Source organism: Onthophagus taurus, chromosome 1 (genome assembly GCF_036711975.1).
Source record: "Onthophagus taurus isolate NC chromosome 1, IU_Otau_3.0, whole genome shotgun sequence".
Lineage (NCBI taxonomy): Eukaryota > Metazoa > Arthropoda > Insecta > Coleoptera > Scarabaeidae > Onthophagus > Onthophagus taurus.
The window spans coordinates 34195561-34211002 of NC_091966.1; the positions used below are offsets into that span (position 1 = coordinate 34195561).

At 32.7% G+C, this 15442-nt stretch overlaps 1 protein-coding gene and 1 long non-coding RNA gene across 3 annotated transcripts in view; both read right to left on the reverse strand.

Moving 5' to 3' along the window:
• Positions 1-975: 975 nt before the first annotated feature.
• On the reverse strand, positions 976-1359 carry LOC111425733 (uncharacterized). Its single transcript, XR_002707728.2, has 2 exons — positions 1267-1359; positions 976-1203 (listed from the first exon to the last, which is right to left on the reverse strand). It is a non-coding gene; the product is annotated as an uncharacterized lncRNA (long non-coding RNA).
• A 1484-nt stretch (positions 1360-2843) lies between these two features.
• Positions 2844-15442, reverse strand: part of LOC111425800 (collagen XV/XVIII-type protein multiplexin) — a 182115-nt gene continuing 169516 nt past the window's right edge. The window contains exons 8-19 of one of the 2 annotated variants that reach the window (XM_023060052.2): positions 14439-14753; positions 14016-14045; positions 12860-13486; positions 12712-12801; positions 12401-12466; positions 12148-12340; positions 8565-8624; positions 8293-8489; positions 8112-8234; positions 8035-8049; positions 7425-7975; positions 2844-7368 (exon numbers count right to left, since the gene is read on the reverse strand). In XM_023060052.2, coding sequence (XP_022915820.1) covers positions 7305-7368; positions 7425-7975; positions 8035-8049; positions 8112-8234; positions 8293-8489; positions 8565-8624; positions 12148-12340; positions 12401-12466; positions 12712-12801; positions 12860-13486; positions 14016-14045; positions 14439-14753 — 2331 coding nt within the window. In that variant the 3' untranslated portion in view covers positions 2844-7304. The remainder of the gene's footprint in view (positions 7369-7424; positions 7976-8034; positions 8050-8111; positions 8235-8292; positions 8490-8564; positions 8625-12147; positions 12341-12400; positions 12467-12711; positions 12802-12859; positions 13487-14015; positions 14046-14438; positions 14754-15442) is intronic. The other variant, XM_023060057.2, reaches the window with a different exon arrangement.

Here is a 15442-nt window from a genome sequence, read left to right on the forward strand (position 1 = left end):
AATCCTGATACTGTTTGAGAATGTATGGTTTCTTTATAAGTGTCAGACGAAGGCGTGGGTTGCAATGTTGAATTTTCTTTTGAGAGGCATGTGCACCAAATTGTGAAAATTATAGACTGTTAACTCTATGGATGACTTATGGAAATATATATGGCGTTTAGCATCTCCGAAGCAATATGAACACCTAGCGATATGGAGATACAGCAGTTGTAAGACCCACTTTTTCAGCTGAAAGCAGAATAATGTCCATTCCCATATTTTAAGACGTGCCAGGAACCAATTTGCAGAAGATAATGTCTTGCCATCTTGCCATGGCCACCTAAACTCCTAGTGGTTCGCCGAGGAATTTGTTTCATATCTTGCAGGTGAATCATTTTGGAACTATTTCTTAGCATTGTAAACAGCTAATAACATGGTCAAACTTTAGATCTGATAATTGCCGCGAAAGTTGCCTTCTCCATAAAACTGACCACATATCATTAATTAATTCTTTATCTAAAATGATGTGGTTCTTAGGGAATCTTTTTTACCACCACCATCAATTGTTGAATGATATTAACATCTAGATGTAAACTTGATTCAATTATAGTAGGTCGGTTTTCGTTGATATTAATCCTCAAATTAATAATTTGTACCAAAAACTTGTATTTCTTTGCAACAAATAAATTTACTATTATTGGTGATGTGATGATAAAGAGAAAAATTACTGTTAGTGAGTTTTTGACATGTACTTGAATTCCACGGGGAAATTTCGAAATAAATACGGCGCCACCAGCCGTGATTAACTACTGATCGATTTACGTTCAATTTATGTCCGGTCTGCTACACACCGACCACGTTTTGCAATTCCAATGTTATTTTTGTAATTGCACATGTACCTATTACAGTTTATAAATAGGCAATTCATATCAACTATTTTAATAAATCGTAATTTTCATTTTCTCACTCAAGATTTATCTTTCTTATTACAAGAAATTACTTAAAAAAAAATTTATTATTTTACCATATGGTTACAAATTTATGATAATTTCCGGTAAAAAAGGACCGTACCTATTTCAAAGAACCTCCTCCTATTACCAAGTTTATTGACGTTGTAAAGACAACTCGACGAAATTGGCCGTATTTCCCGAGATAAATCTTCGTTTTAATTAAGGATTTTGGTGCCCTCTTTGCGAAAAGTTAGGAGCCATCCGGGTACCGTTCCTGTGCCATAAAACATACCGAATGAAATAAAAGATAAAAATTTTACAAATTACTTGCGCTTACTTATTTTTTTTTAGAAACGTAAAAGTTTAAACGTTGCGATAAACATGATTAATAATGCATATGACAACTTCACAAAATTAATTAACTTTTTACGTCTATTTTAACGTTAGCGTCATGGAAATTAATTACATAAAAACAATTTGTTTTAGTGAAGGAGATTACTTAAAAGAAATGAAATTTTTGTACTAAAAATGTTAACTTTGAGCGAGTAAAAGCATTATAAATTACTTTGTTGTTGGTTATAAAACGGTGTTTGTTGCTTTATAGCTTCTTAGAATATCGATATAAATTTTATACACGAAACATTAAAAGCGTTTTCGTTTTGGATTGTTTGAAATCTTTATGAATACTTTGTTAAGAGGATATTTATTTGTTTATGCTGTTATGTTTTATTTTGTACACACATTTACTTTACCTTTATGATTTTTTTCTTCTTTTCGTTAAACAAATTGTCTACATCAACAATTTTTTTTGATTCACTTCAAACATCCAACACACAATAAATTTTTAAATAAGACAATCACATTGTCCACTTTTTCTTAAAAAATAACACCTACGAAATTATTTAGTTACTATTAGATGTTTTATTTATTTTCTAACACCTCATTTTTCATTAAAAATCCATAAAGAAAAAAACATTGATTCAAAAACAAACCTTTTGATTATAATTAAAAGTTCTTAAATTGTTTTAAAGTCATCAACTTTTTGCCGGATTTTTTTGGTAAATATCCGATGGTATTTTTCCCCATGAAGCGTAGCACATTTCAGGGGGACACGTGCGCCCCTTTCGGGGGCGCCTCAATCGTTTCCGATTTTTGCAATAACTTTTTGGTAAAATCTACGGTTTCAAACATACTTTGTTTTATTTATTCGTAGTCGCGAACCAGGATTTTAGTAACGAACGGGGGGTTTAACACAAAACACAGGGATGTTGTAACTTTGGGGGGTGTCAGACTGCGATATCGATTGGGGTGGCCACTACGCGCCTGTCACTAGGGGTTGTGGTCGGTAGCTAAGAAAAGACCAGTTAATACCACCCAGAGAAAAAGATTCATAAAGAATTTAAATCATCACAACGAATTTTATTGCAACAAAAAATGATTCTTCTAAATCATGGTTTTATTTTAAAATTTAAATCAAAGAAATAATATATAATTTAAAAATGTTTAGAAGGCTTTAAAGGTATTTGTATAAATTATATTTGATATATCATACTATTTTGAAATATTGAATCTAATTGATCTCGATTGAGCAAATTAGATAAAATTTAAAATGATTAAGATTTTATTCTTATCTTCTCATTTTATTTTTTTTATCATTTTATTGAGAACTAATCCTTTAATTTTATATAATTTTTTTAAATAAAATAAGGCTTTCTATTTTATATACTAAATTAAAGAAAATCAAATTCAAATTAAAAAGCTTTCTATAAACTCAATAATGAAATCTAGAACTAAACCTACAAGAATGTTATGGAACTTTCACCTTAACAACTTCACCAATAGATGGCTCAACCTCATCGTTAAACTTCATTCAATATTTTTTTAATGAATTACAATTATAAAAAACAATAAAAATTGCAATTTAGCGTTAATTTTTATTTCAAACAGATACAAATAATTTAATAAGAAATATTAACATACAATCCTTATATTTTAAAATTACGTTTTTGTATACACTTATTTTAACATCATCTTATTTAGTTGTTTTGGAAAAATGTTGTTGAAGCTCTAAATGTATTTCATTAATTTCCGTTTACGCAAAATCCTTAGTACATATTTACATTAGTTAATTAAATAATTAATAGCCAAAATGGGCGATTATTGATACTGGTGTTTGAATTCTTTTTAATAAAAAATTAGACTTTTTATTAATAATTATTGTTTTTTGGTGCAGAAGACGAATATTATTTTTTATTTGTTTTATTTATTGACAGTACTGGCCTTTATGGTCTTTTTATGTTATTTTAATATTATGTATACTGATCGAATTAAATATACGCCATGTTTTGTTGTAAATAAATAACTTAATTCTACATATGAAAGTTTTGATTAAAAAAGCTTTGATTGATAGTTATAGTTTTCAAAAATTTTAACAATGTTTATCATGTTATAGTCGATACCAAGCGAAACGCGAATGACTCATAGACTCATTTAGAAATGGCTTTTCATGAACGTAAGTTTTCAAGCGGTGAGTCATTCGCATTTCTGGTGGTATGGACTATACATGATAATTCACAACTTAATGTATTAATTTTTTTCATATTGATGCATTTAACGAAGAAACCTGTTTTTGAAAATTTTGTTTTGTTCCTGAGATTAATATTAACTTATAAAACCATTGCACCTTTTAACAATAATAAGTTTCTTTGTAATTTGTTAAAAAATCGTACAAGAACGATTTACTTAACAATCATTTTGAAAATTATAATGTTTAGTTTTTGACAAAATACTTTATATTTTCAATTAATTGAAATTTGAGATTAAGAAATCATCAAAAAATCGATTTTTCATCTGGACACAGGGCAAATAATTAAAAAACTCCGGTTTTAATCGTTGATTTCAAAGAACTTATCGAAAAATAGCACTGGATATGCCAAGAAAAAGAGAAATTTATGAGGAACGTTGTTTTAATCTGATTTATCCTTCTTTGTTAAATGGTATCTGCGTTAACAACTGACTTAATCTAACAAGACAATATTTGTAAGTAGTTATTGCCTCAATGAACATTAGGGAAAAGGTACTCAAATCCAGAATAACGAAAAACTGGAAAATTATCTACTGTAGACGAGGAATATTATTGAAAGCAAGAAAATCGACTACTTTAAGCTTCATACTTTAGTACCTTATTACCAAAGAAAAATCATTTTCATCAACTCATGGGAATTGAACACCTTATGCTCATTTTAGGAATGGAATTCCTATAAGGTTGGGTATTTTTTTTTTATATAAATTGTATCCAAATATAATATAGAATATGTAGGTAAAGTAACTTTCCGACATTTGAAGTTATTTGGAAATTTGAGTTTTGAACAGACTCGATGTAGCTGCAACAACGCTAAATGATTAACCGCGTGTTTCTCAAAACTGTATTTTTCAAAACGGTAACCTATATGATAGCTCAAAATTTATCAAACCAATTGTTTTCATCTTATTCGATACTCATGTAGACACATTGCAAACTAGGATCGTTCTGGTTCGTCAAGCCCTTTCATTTTTTTCATTGTGAGGAATTCGTAAATACCAGAATTCAAAAAAATTCTGAGCCTTCAATCGTGGTCAACCCCAAAACACTATTTTTTAAAAATGAGTGGCTAAGTTACCATGCACCGGACTGCAAAAATTGTAAGCTGTGCTCAAAATATGAATATGTGGTAAAAAGTTTTTACCTTCAATATGAACATCTTAAAAATAGTACAGTAAAGACATTTGTGATTGATGTATAATGATGCTTGATTGCATAAAATAATACGTCAAATGACCATTTTAAATAATAAAGGTCAAGAACTTATTATTTTCATAAAAGTTTCCCCTTAGATGTGTTTGTAATGGTAATGTTAGAACTTGTTTTTATTCATTAAAACCTCCTTATTGATACAAAGAATGCATTTCGACATTTGACAATGTCATTGAAACATTAAAAAATGGTAAATTAGTGCATTTTGTCAATTAAAATCGTTATAGTAATGCGAAAATTATCCATTTGATGGTTGACAGCGTCATTTAGATAGTTAATAATGATATATTAATGTTTCAAAATAGTAACGATCGACAACCCATTCAATTTGGAATTGTCATCTTTTTGAGACTGTTACTCTATGTAATATGTCATTAAATGAAAAAAATTCCCTAGAATGTTTTTTCCTTGAAAACTATAAACGATTCACAAAGCAATTTTAAATAAATGTTATGAAGAATTAAGTTATCCAACAAAATTTTAGCAGAAGTTATCGCTTAGGACATCTTTTTAAGACAATTAGTATACAGGTGAGCAAACAAACAAGGACATTTTTGATTTGGAAATACCAGACATCAAAATAACTATGTTTTAACACAATACGTTTAATGCTATTGAATCTAATATATAAATTTGTTTTTCAATCAATTTCGCAATACATCGAACAAAAAATGAACTTGTTAGTTAATTTACTTAGTTAACTTGCATATTCGATTGCTTAAAGTTTGCAGTGGCGAGTGTTGTGTTACAGACAATGTGGTTGAATCGTTACGAATTCCAACGTGGGGTTGTTACTGATGGGAAGTGTGGAGAATTAGAGGACTACAATGAACTTCGTAAGAAAAAGTTTTCAAGGTAAAACAAATTGAAAATATTTGTAGAGAGATAGGGAGAGAGAGAAACAAGGAAAGGCTTCAGAATATCAAATTCAGAATAAAATTAAAGTATTGCAACTTTATCATAGAGGGTATGATTATTCTTGAAGTTGGTGAAAGGTACCTTATTTAAGAAACTCCGATATGGATTAATCTGTCTTGTCTGATAACTATAATATTTAGATAAAACTTAGAAAATCAGCGTGATACATATTTTTGTATTTAAATTTTTGTAGAGCGTTTTAAGCTAATTGCAAATTGAAAAAAAAAACACAAAATTAGCCAGGTGGGGAGATGGGGTTTCCGTGCAATCTTAAAAGGTGATGCTGGTATGTATTCCAGACTCGTCGTCGCGCCTTCATTTCTCTATGTAAGTAAAATAAAGGCGCGACGTCCAGTCTGGAACACACACCAGGCGAATACCGGGATTCGACAAACGCTATTAATTGACATATTTTGGTTAAAGTCGCGTTGAAAAAAGTTGCTAGCATCCTCGCAAATCGGGTCCACAACCCGTAATTGATAGCAACACAATAATAACTGCCAACAATTGAATTAATTGCTTCTTTAACCAAAAATAAACAAAATAAGGAAATAAAAATAATAGAAATGTTGCAAACAATTTGTACCAATTAAGAATAGAAACAGAAAAAAGGTAACTGTATAAAAAATGATTTATTTATTGTACCTCTATACGTACAAGGAGGTGAATAAAAGCGTTATTCATTCATAACCTTTATAATGTTAATAATTTGAAAATGTGTGATGAACACTTTTTTAATTAATTGGGAGCCATGTGAAAAAGCACTTGTATTATGAACGGTTTCAACTACGAATTATGATAAAGTTATCAAAAAAGAATATACAAGCAAAAGATACTACCAGAAAACGGTGCTAATTTTAGTCCAAGGAGTAGTTAAGTATACAAATAGATTCTAAGAACCAAACCCACATATTTTAACTCCATTATTCAAAAGATTGAATTTTAATGTTTTGTCATCAATTTTGTGTTAAATCATAATTTTGTGCTGTCTAGTATGCCAAATTCATTTTCTTACTTACTTTGTATAAATTGGTTTCGTGATTTTTCTTTTAAATTAATAAGATTTGTTTTATTTAATTTTCACTTATTATTCTAATATTATACAAAAAAAATATTTTGGAGAGTTGCTTTCGCTATAATCTACAGTAAATGCTCAGGGTAAATACAAGGGTAGTAAATACACAGTTAAAAATTGAGCGTTAAATAGTTTTGTTAAATATATAAAGTAAATAAAATTAAAGATTAAAAAAAAATAATGAAAGCGATAATCACATTGATTTAAAATTTCTTCCATCTCGCTTTTACGACCTAAATTAAAAAAAAGAAAACAAGATACATAGTTTTTTTAAATATTATTACATATACATATTACAAAAAATCGACTAGTGTATGAACACATTTACAATTAGTTACTTATCTATTATTATTATTATTGAAAAATCGAATAAAGGATTTTTTTTCTTGGATGATAGGTTTTTATTTGGTGATATGTTTATTGTTTAAATTGTTTTAATTTTTAATACTGAATATTTTTCAAATTATTTTTGTTTAGCTTTGTTATTGTTATAACAGGGTGCAATAAAAATTAAAAATAAAACAGAAATGTTGAGATTACTTGGATGGAATGAGTATTTAAAATCGAAAAACTCCGGTTATTATTAAATTTATTGAATGGTTTCTAAGAAATCCAAGTATTCATTTTCAGTCATTTCTTCTTTTTCATCGAAACTAAAATGAAATAAAAATCGATCAATTTTTTGTCTCAAAGTAAAAAATTAAATAACCTTTGATCAACGCTATTTCTATCCCTTTTTCTTCTTACAACCGGTTCACTAATAGCTTCTATACAAAGGACGATCAGCTTCGTATTACATGAAACTACCGATTGCTCCAATAGCTTCAGTCCTTTCAATGATCCTGCAAGTCCGAATTTATCCCTGGATCCTGCGTTCCAAGCGTCACAGGAATTGTCCAAAGCTCTCTCACCATTGACCAAAGCTCCATGCCATATCGATTTTGTAGGCCAGGTCATATCCGTTAAGACATTTTTTCCGTTAAAGGAATAGATTCTTGGTGGGTGTGAGAAAGGCGCCCCATCGCCTTTGAACATGTCTAACCACGAATTGAACAGTACTTCACCCCTCAAATTCGAAACGCGTAACTTCCTGTCCGACGGTCTTACGATTGAATCCACGTTCTGTACTCTCGATGAAAGCAATGCTCTAAATGTTCCTTTAATACCAGCCCGACGAGCTTCACGGAAACATTTCGAATCTGCTCCACTTACGCCACCTATGTCTCCGGTATAAGCTTCATTTAAAGATGCTAAACGTAGCTAAAAATACACAAAAACTAATTATTAAATAATTCTTTAATAAATTATCAAAAATTTACCATTTTTGGGAACCACTAAAATAAAAATGATATAAAAAAGTTATTAATTTTTATATTAGTTTTTAATAATAACTTACATTTGGTACTTCTGGCGGTTTATGAATATGATTAATAAGATTACTTGCTTCTAATGGTGGTCTTATTTGAGGAGCTATTGTTGTTGGCGGAGCTGGAGTTGTAATGGGCAACAAAGATCCCAGCTTTAAATTAAATGAAAAATATTTAATCATAACTATTTTTTTAAATAATTAAACTTACAGCTATGTATTGCCACCCCCCATTTACTCGAACCAATAACGCTTGTTCCTCAATAACATAAGCTAAAGTTCCCACGGGACTTGCCATAGACATTTTCGTCATTGAATCGGTATTTTGGAAAGTTACAGCCCCGGGAACGATTCTCGATGATATATCTGAAGATTCCTTGAAAATGGGAGTGTGCGTTGTTCCCCTTCCTTAAAAGTAAAATTTTAAATTAATCAAAACAAACAAGATAATTTTATTTTTAATTTTTGTTGTATTCTGTTTACCTAATTTTAGCTCTTTTAACTCTTTAAGAGCTTTCAATTCTTCAAATGTTCCTTTAGATCCTTTGATAAATGCAAAAAAAATATAGTTGATAAATAGTTGATTTTTAATTAATTTCTTTTGGGGCAACCGGATGAGAAATGAAAATATATAGAAAATTCATAAATATTGAGTTAAGATTATTCAGTTTTGTATTGGAAAATTTTAAATAAATAATTTAAAATATCAAATGGTCTTACTATTCGTGCTAAAAGTCAAGGATCCTCAAATTAGAAATTGATATCTTCTTATAAGGAACAGAAATAAGCAATACTTTGATGTGTGTTCCAGACTGGACGTCGCACCTTTATTTCGTTATGTAGGTAATATAAAGGAGTGACATCCAGTCTGGAACACACACCAGTATCATCTTTTCCGATTAGACGGAACTCCCCGTAAATAAGCTGATAATGGGATCCGACAAACGCAATTTTGGTTAAAACCGCGTTGAGGGAGAGCCGAAAATTGACTTTATACATTGCGATGAGAAAAATGTGTAATGTCAAAATTAATAAACTAGATAACACAAACAACAGTCAAATAAAAGGTTTATTTTGTTTGATATATTATTAACTATATTTTATTTTTATCTACGAGAGATTTTTATAAAACGGAGTTACTACGAATTGTTGAGAGATTGGTAACGAGTTTGACTTCGTTAAATTTCTGGAAATCAGGAAATCAGAACTATGTGCAAAATAAGTCATTGTATGACCAACTAGAGATGCCTAAGGGCCATTTTCATGTATACTCGGCGCATACCGTACTATTCCTATTGACGGCATGAAAACCCTTCTGGGCCTTCAATTCCCTATATATCCTCATCAAAGGATCTAATTTATTGGCCTGTGGATTGCTGCTGTTTAATAATTGGATATTCCTAGAAGTGATTATCATTTAATCCATATAAAAATATATTATTCTTTCAGTTTGAAGGCCTAAATATAAGATTAGAATAAAATAAAACTACCGGGCTAAACTACCGGGACTAAAACTTCTTTAGTCTGGAAAGTTAACTTTTGAACATGTTTATGAAGAAGTTTTAGGAAAATTGAGATTAAATTTAGAAGGCAGAAAAATATAATTTCCATAAGGGAAGTAATGAGATTATAAAGAACTCTCGCAATGGCAAATCATACAAGAAGGACAATACAGAGAACTCTTGACCTTAAATATTTAATTTTGGTGCGGACAATTATCATTGGAAAGCTAATAGGCCAGGAGAGTTAAAAAAAATAAATTTAACCTAATTTTCGATTTTGACAGTGTAGAAAGGTTGAACACAAAACACTAACTTTCCCCAACATATTGAGGTACGAAATTTCACGTCGCAGAGGTGAAAGATGTTGATTAATCTTTGTCTATTGAACTACAGCGAAAGAAGTTAAAGAAGATATACCAAAGAAAAATGACAATCTAAAACCATACCAATGAACGATAATTAGCCAACAAGACCGGTTATTTCAAGGTATCTATGCGAGGATGAACCAGATAGAGATTCACAGTAGAGACATGAGATAACTTAGGGTCCTGTGACTCGTCTGTACAACTTAATTCAAAGAAGTTGCACTAAAAGTACTGAAGAAAGAGAATATTACGCAAAAGAATCGAATTCAGTAATTCTGAAATGGAAAGATAAGAGTGATATGTAATATAGAGGAAGCGGAAGAAGAAGAGGAAACTACTGCTTGACACAATCATTGTCAACGCTTATATTCTGTATAGAACAATTACCCATAATAAATAGTTGAAAAACTTCTGGACCAAATGGAAGATAAGGAGCAAAAAGTACCTGTTATTGCTTAAATGTCCTACCTAAAGATAGACGTAGATGTGTGACATACTACGAAACAAGTTCCTTTGCATCAGGGAAAGCCACAGCACAAAAGATTATTTTGAGATTTAAGTTCCGTTATATACAATATAAGTTTTATTGCCTTGCATGATCAAGCCTAAATGCACGGATATCTTAGACACGACTGTCGTGTTTCATGGCATCATCTTATTAATAACTGGAGCTATGTTTTTTCAGATTTTAACTGTAAAATCACCTTTATTTAAAGCAATTCGATGCCTCGAAGTAGTTTTGATATATCATCGATGTTTCTAGCAGAAAAATACTTAATCTCGCAAGAGTATCTTTCTAAACTTAAAATTTTAGTCGCAAAAACGTTTTTTTCAGACCTAGGACTATTTCCAATATACTACTCGTATTAGGAACTCAAGTGTTTTCACAAAGCTATCCACTTCCTTTTAAAGTACTGGACGTGGGAGAAAAAACCTGGAGAAATACCCTTTCGTATTTAAAAAAATTAGTACGGATCACCGTATGGTCAAAAACAGTGTGGTCCTTCCAATAAATTATCTGTCAATCGACGCGCCTTTTTGGCAGACTCATTCTACTTGGCACTACGAACATCGAAGAATCTTCTTCCTTGTTTCCCAATCCTTCTGAACTGAATGCTTTGTAATATGGATACTCTGATTCCTTCAAAATTTATAACTTCACTTTGTGAGACAACAATTTCATTTTTTGCAACATACCAATTTTACCGATCTATCGGATCATTAAAGATAACACAAATTTTATGCCAATTAGAAACACACACACACAGTGCAACAACATTGGTCACCACGAGATCATCATTAATCTATGCCCGTCGAATCATTCTTTGTGGATTATCCTACACCTCAGATATAAACGTAATAGGGATCCTGTAGTAAGATGACCTGGATATTATTACACCTACGATAAAGTAATTGTAAAATTTAACGGTATACATAATTAATTTGATCTTGCTCATTAAAGCTGATACACTTTTTTGAGAACATTTTTTCCTTAACTTACAATTTGAGCACGTAGGTTACATATTCCTAGGTGTAATCTAGGTTCATTCTTCTGTTACAACCTAAAGTCACGTCCTACTTCACATGTCGCCAGATCTCAGCTGTCTTACACGTTTAGCAACTTAACCGACTTAATACACTTTAACACTTTGCCGCCCAAGCTTTAACCGAAAGGCCGTCACGCTGCCGTCGGCGAGATTCACGCAGGCTTTATCATCGTTGGCGAGCAAACGATGATAAACATGTCCTCCCAGATTATATTTCGTTTGAAATATTATTTCGGCAGCCACAAATATCACCTCTTTAACTTGATTAAGCACTACTTGATCTCAACTACTTAATGGTGTCTTTCCAATACATTTTGCTTATTTTGAATATACGCAATGGCTTACAGAACACGGTGAATACACAATCCAAATTTGGCAATGAAAAAATGAAGTCGTATAGGTTCCTTAGTTTAAAATAAATACAATAAAGCTCCCTTTGTTCCCTGTTTCATAAAAAACTCCTAAGTACCTATTACTTTTTAGTTATTCAATCAATTTCGCATACGGTTACCCCAAAAAATCGTTTCAGTTCATGAAAGATTTATCTTTAACTGTTTCTATCGCAAAGCGTTAGTTTCGAATGAAAACATCTGTCAACGATAAATCCTTACGTACTCTACATACAAATAATTATGTTAATTAAAATTTATACCTGGGCGGTTATATTGAAATAAGCTATCTCCATAGGCAGGAATTCCTGGTTCTCCCTTAGGTCCGGTTATGGAAAGTCCGGGTTGACCGGGGGGTCCAGGAGTTCCCGGAAGTCCTGGAGGACCGGGCGATCCATCTCGTCCTGGTAATCCCGGATTACCGGGTTCGCAACGATCACCTTTTTCACCTTTTAACTGTTGTATAATAAAAAATCACTTTAGCGGTTAAAATCTAAATAAATTGCTGTAACTTACAGCGTCGAAAGCGGAATCTCCCTTGTCACCCTTTAATCCTGGAAGTCCTGGCGGTCCTTGACGACCCTAAGAAATAAATTATGTTGTAATTACTCTTCTCAAAGCAAAAAAAAATAATGATATAGTTAAAAAGAGAAACTCATCTTAATTTATTACTTCAAGCGGATAATTAGTGTTACAAAAGGATCAATTTTCAAGCCTGTTAAGATATCCTTACCATCGTAGGATCTCACCTTTCCGTTCTACAGTGCAAAATTAGAATAAGAAAGAAGAAAATAGTACACCTATATAATTTTGTAATAAAGACTTACAGTAGGTCCGATATCACCGGATTTTCCAGGTGGCCCCATTGGACCAATTTTACCTCTTCTACCACGTTTACCAATGTCACCCTTTTCACCCTATAAAAATGAAATAAAAAAAAATTGTTTGTTATTATTTTTATTTATTATTACAGACCTTCAACGTTATTATTTGTGCGTTTTGATCTGCTACACTAACAGGTCCGGGTGGTCCTCTTTCACCTTTATCTCCCTTCTGTCCTGGTGGTCCCAACGGACCTGTAGCACCATCATTTCCAGGTTCCCCCTTTTCCCCTGACGGCCCTTTAGTTCCGGGATTTCCATGTACACCTGGTAGACCATCTTTTCCACTTTCACCACGTTCCCCTTTAGCACCCGACTCTCCGACGTCTCCTTTTAATCCAGGCGGACCAACAATTGCTCGGGGTGTCTCTTTTTCGCCAGTGATTTCAATGGGAATTCCTGGCGGACCTGGGGGCCCCTGACTGCCGGGTTTTCCGGGGTCTCCTTTCTCCCCCTTCTCGGCGTTCTTACCGTTGGCACCCGGCGTTCCCGGAATCCCGTCTATACCGGGACTTCCCGGCTCGCCTTTTGAACCTTGCGGACCTCGCTCGCCGGGGAATCCTCTATCACCGCGTTCGCCTTTCGAACCGGAATCGCCGCGGTCACCTTTTGAACCTGTATGTCCTCTTTCACCACGAAGTCCGGGTGGTCCTTGCGCTCCGGGCTCCCCTTTGTTACCTGGTACTCCAGGACGAACTGTTCCAGCTCCTAATACACCATCCTATTAAAGGAAGTACAATACATAGTTAATTTTCCTGAATTTGTAACTTTGATCTTTAAGAGAAGTATTAAGCGTATGTCATAAACTGTTAAAGTCTTGTTTAGCGAACGAGCGAGAACTGTTTTGGAATTAATCAGTTAATAAGTGTGTACTTAAGAGCGAATCGTAGGTATTGTTCATCTTTACACACTCGCAAATGGAAGACTTCTGTACAGCACCATCACTTCGGCGAACTTTGCGCAACTATGCCGGGTCGTATCACACTGCAAATGAGTTCAGATATTACGTTTATTGTTATAGTTTCTTGTTAGCCGCTCGCTCGATCCTAGTCTTTTGTTCTCATTAAAGGAGGAACACTGAGTAGGCAAAGTAAACAGTGGGGAGCTCTCGCTCGTTGGGGACATGCACTTTCTAGATATTCTTAAAGGGGAGTGGGGTAAAGTTTGTACAGCGTTGCACAAAAGTTCTTCTCTACACTTACATATTAAAGATAAATTTTACGGCGAATAATTAGGTAGAAATTTATTACCTTAAATGGATTTCTTGGTTTCCAACTTGGCTGCATAAACAAATAGATTATAGAGATGTTTTGGGTAAATTTTAGAAGTGGGTACAAATTAAATCTTGATAAAAGTCTTATATGAATCATTGAATTCTGGAGAAGTTGTCATATAAGTTCCCTTAGATTTCAACTTTTCAGTTTGTACCACCAACTGAGTTATAAACGGAAAAGTTTTTGATAAACGTCTTCGAGGTTTAAATTGGATTTACACGTAATTCAACTTATACAAGTGATAATATGTTTGTATATTATATAATCATAATCACACATATAACATAACGATGTATAAATATATATGATATTTTTAATTTTAATTGATTACGAAATATTTATTTTTTTGTCAAAATAAATTTCTTTCTTAAATAATAAAAGTTAATAGAAATATCTTACATCGAAGTTTTCGAATTCTACTGGTCCTGGAGGTCCTGGAGGACCCGGTGGCCCCGTTTGTCCCGGAATTCCATCTCTACCCGGTTCTCCTTTAGGTCCTTGAAGTCCTGTAGGTCCAGTCGGCCCTCGCTCCCCTCGATCGCCTTTGTCACCTTGCGGTCCATGATATCCTCTTTCCCCAGGGATACCGGGTTGTCCTGTCATTCCTGGCGGACCCGTTTTTCCTTCAGCCCCAGGGACGCCTGGAGATCCTGGTAACATTTTCGGTAGGACGAATGAACTCATGATAGACGACATATTACACGAACAAGACCCCTTTAAAAAGAAAATTTAAAAAAATAAGCTTATTTTCATTTACAATTCTAAAGGGATTTGGGATAATATCCTTGAGGATTAGGAGCCTAATTAGAGGTTTTAACATGAAAGCAGGAAGCATGTATTTAATGTACGATGTAAATTATGTGGTTAGATTAAATTTTAACACGAATACTCAGAAGGAACTCATTTATTCATATAAAATAAATGCATTGTTTTTGTGTACGCTTTATTTCATAATATCTCTTACGTATAAGAGAACTGTTCTTGTTAGTCTGAACTGTTGGTGGTGGAATTACTGATTGTTTATGACAGTATCGTGAAAGTTTTGCGAACGTGTGAGAGCATTGTCGTGTTTCATACATACAGAGTAGCGGCTAAATTTACTTTATTATTGCCGCCGTTGTATTAGTAGGTATCGTGGCCAAGTCCATTTTTGCTACGGAACAACATCCGGAAGAACTACGAGGATTACAAAGTACACAACCAACCATCGCGAGACCTAATTTTGTACAACGCGTGCGTTCTATACTCAATAAACTTTCCAAGTTTAATAATACCTCTTTCGTTTTATGTGTATATATTAAACCACGAAATATTTGTTTTATTAAAATTACATAAAGACATCGTAATTAAATCAGATTTGATCAAAATATCGGAATACGTTTGTGTGAAATTCGTACGTAAAT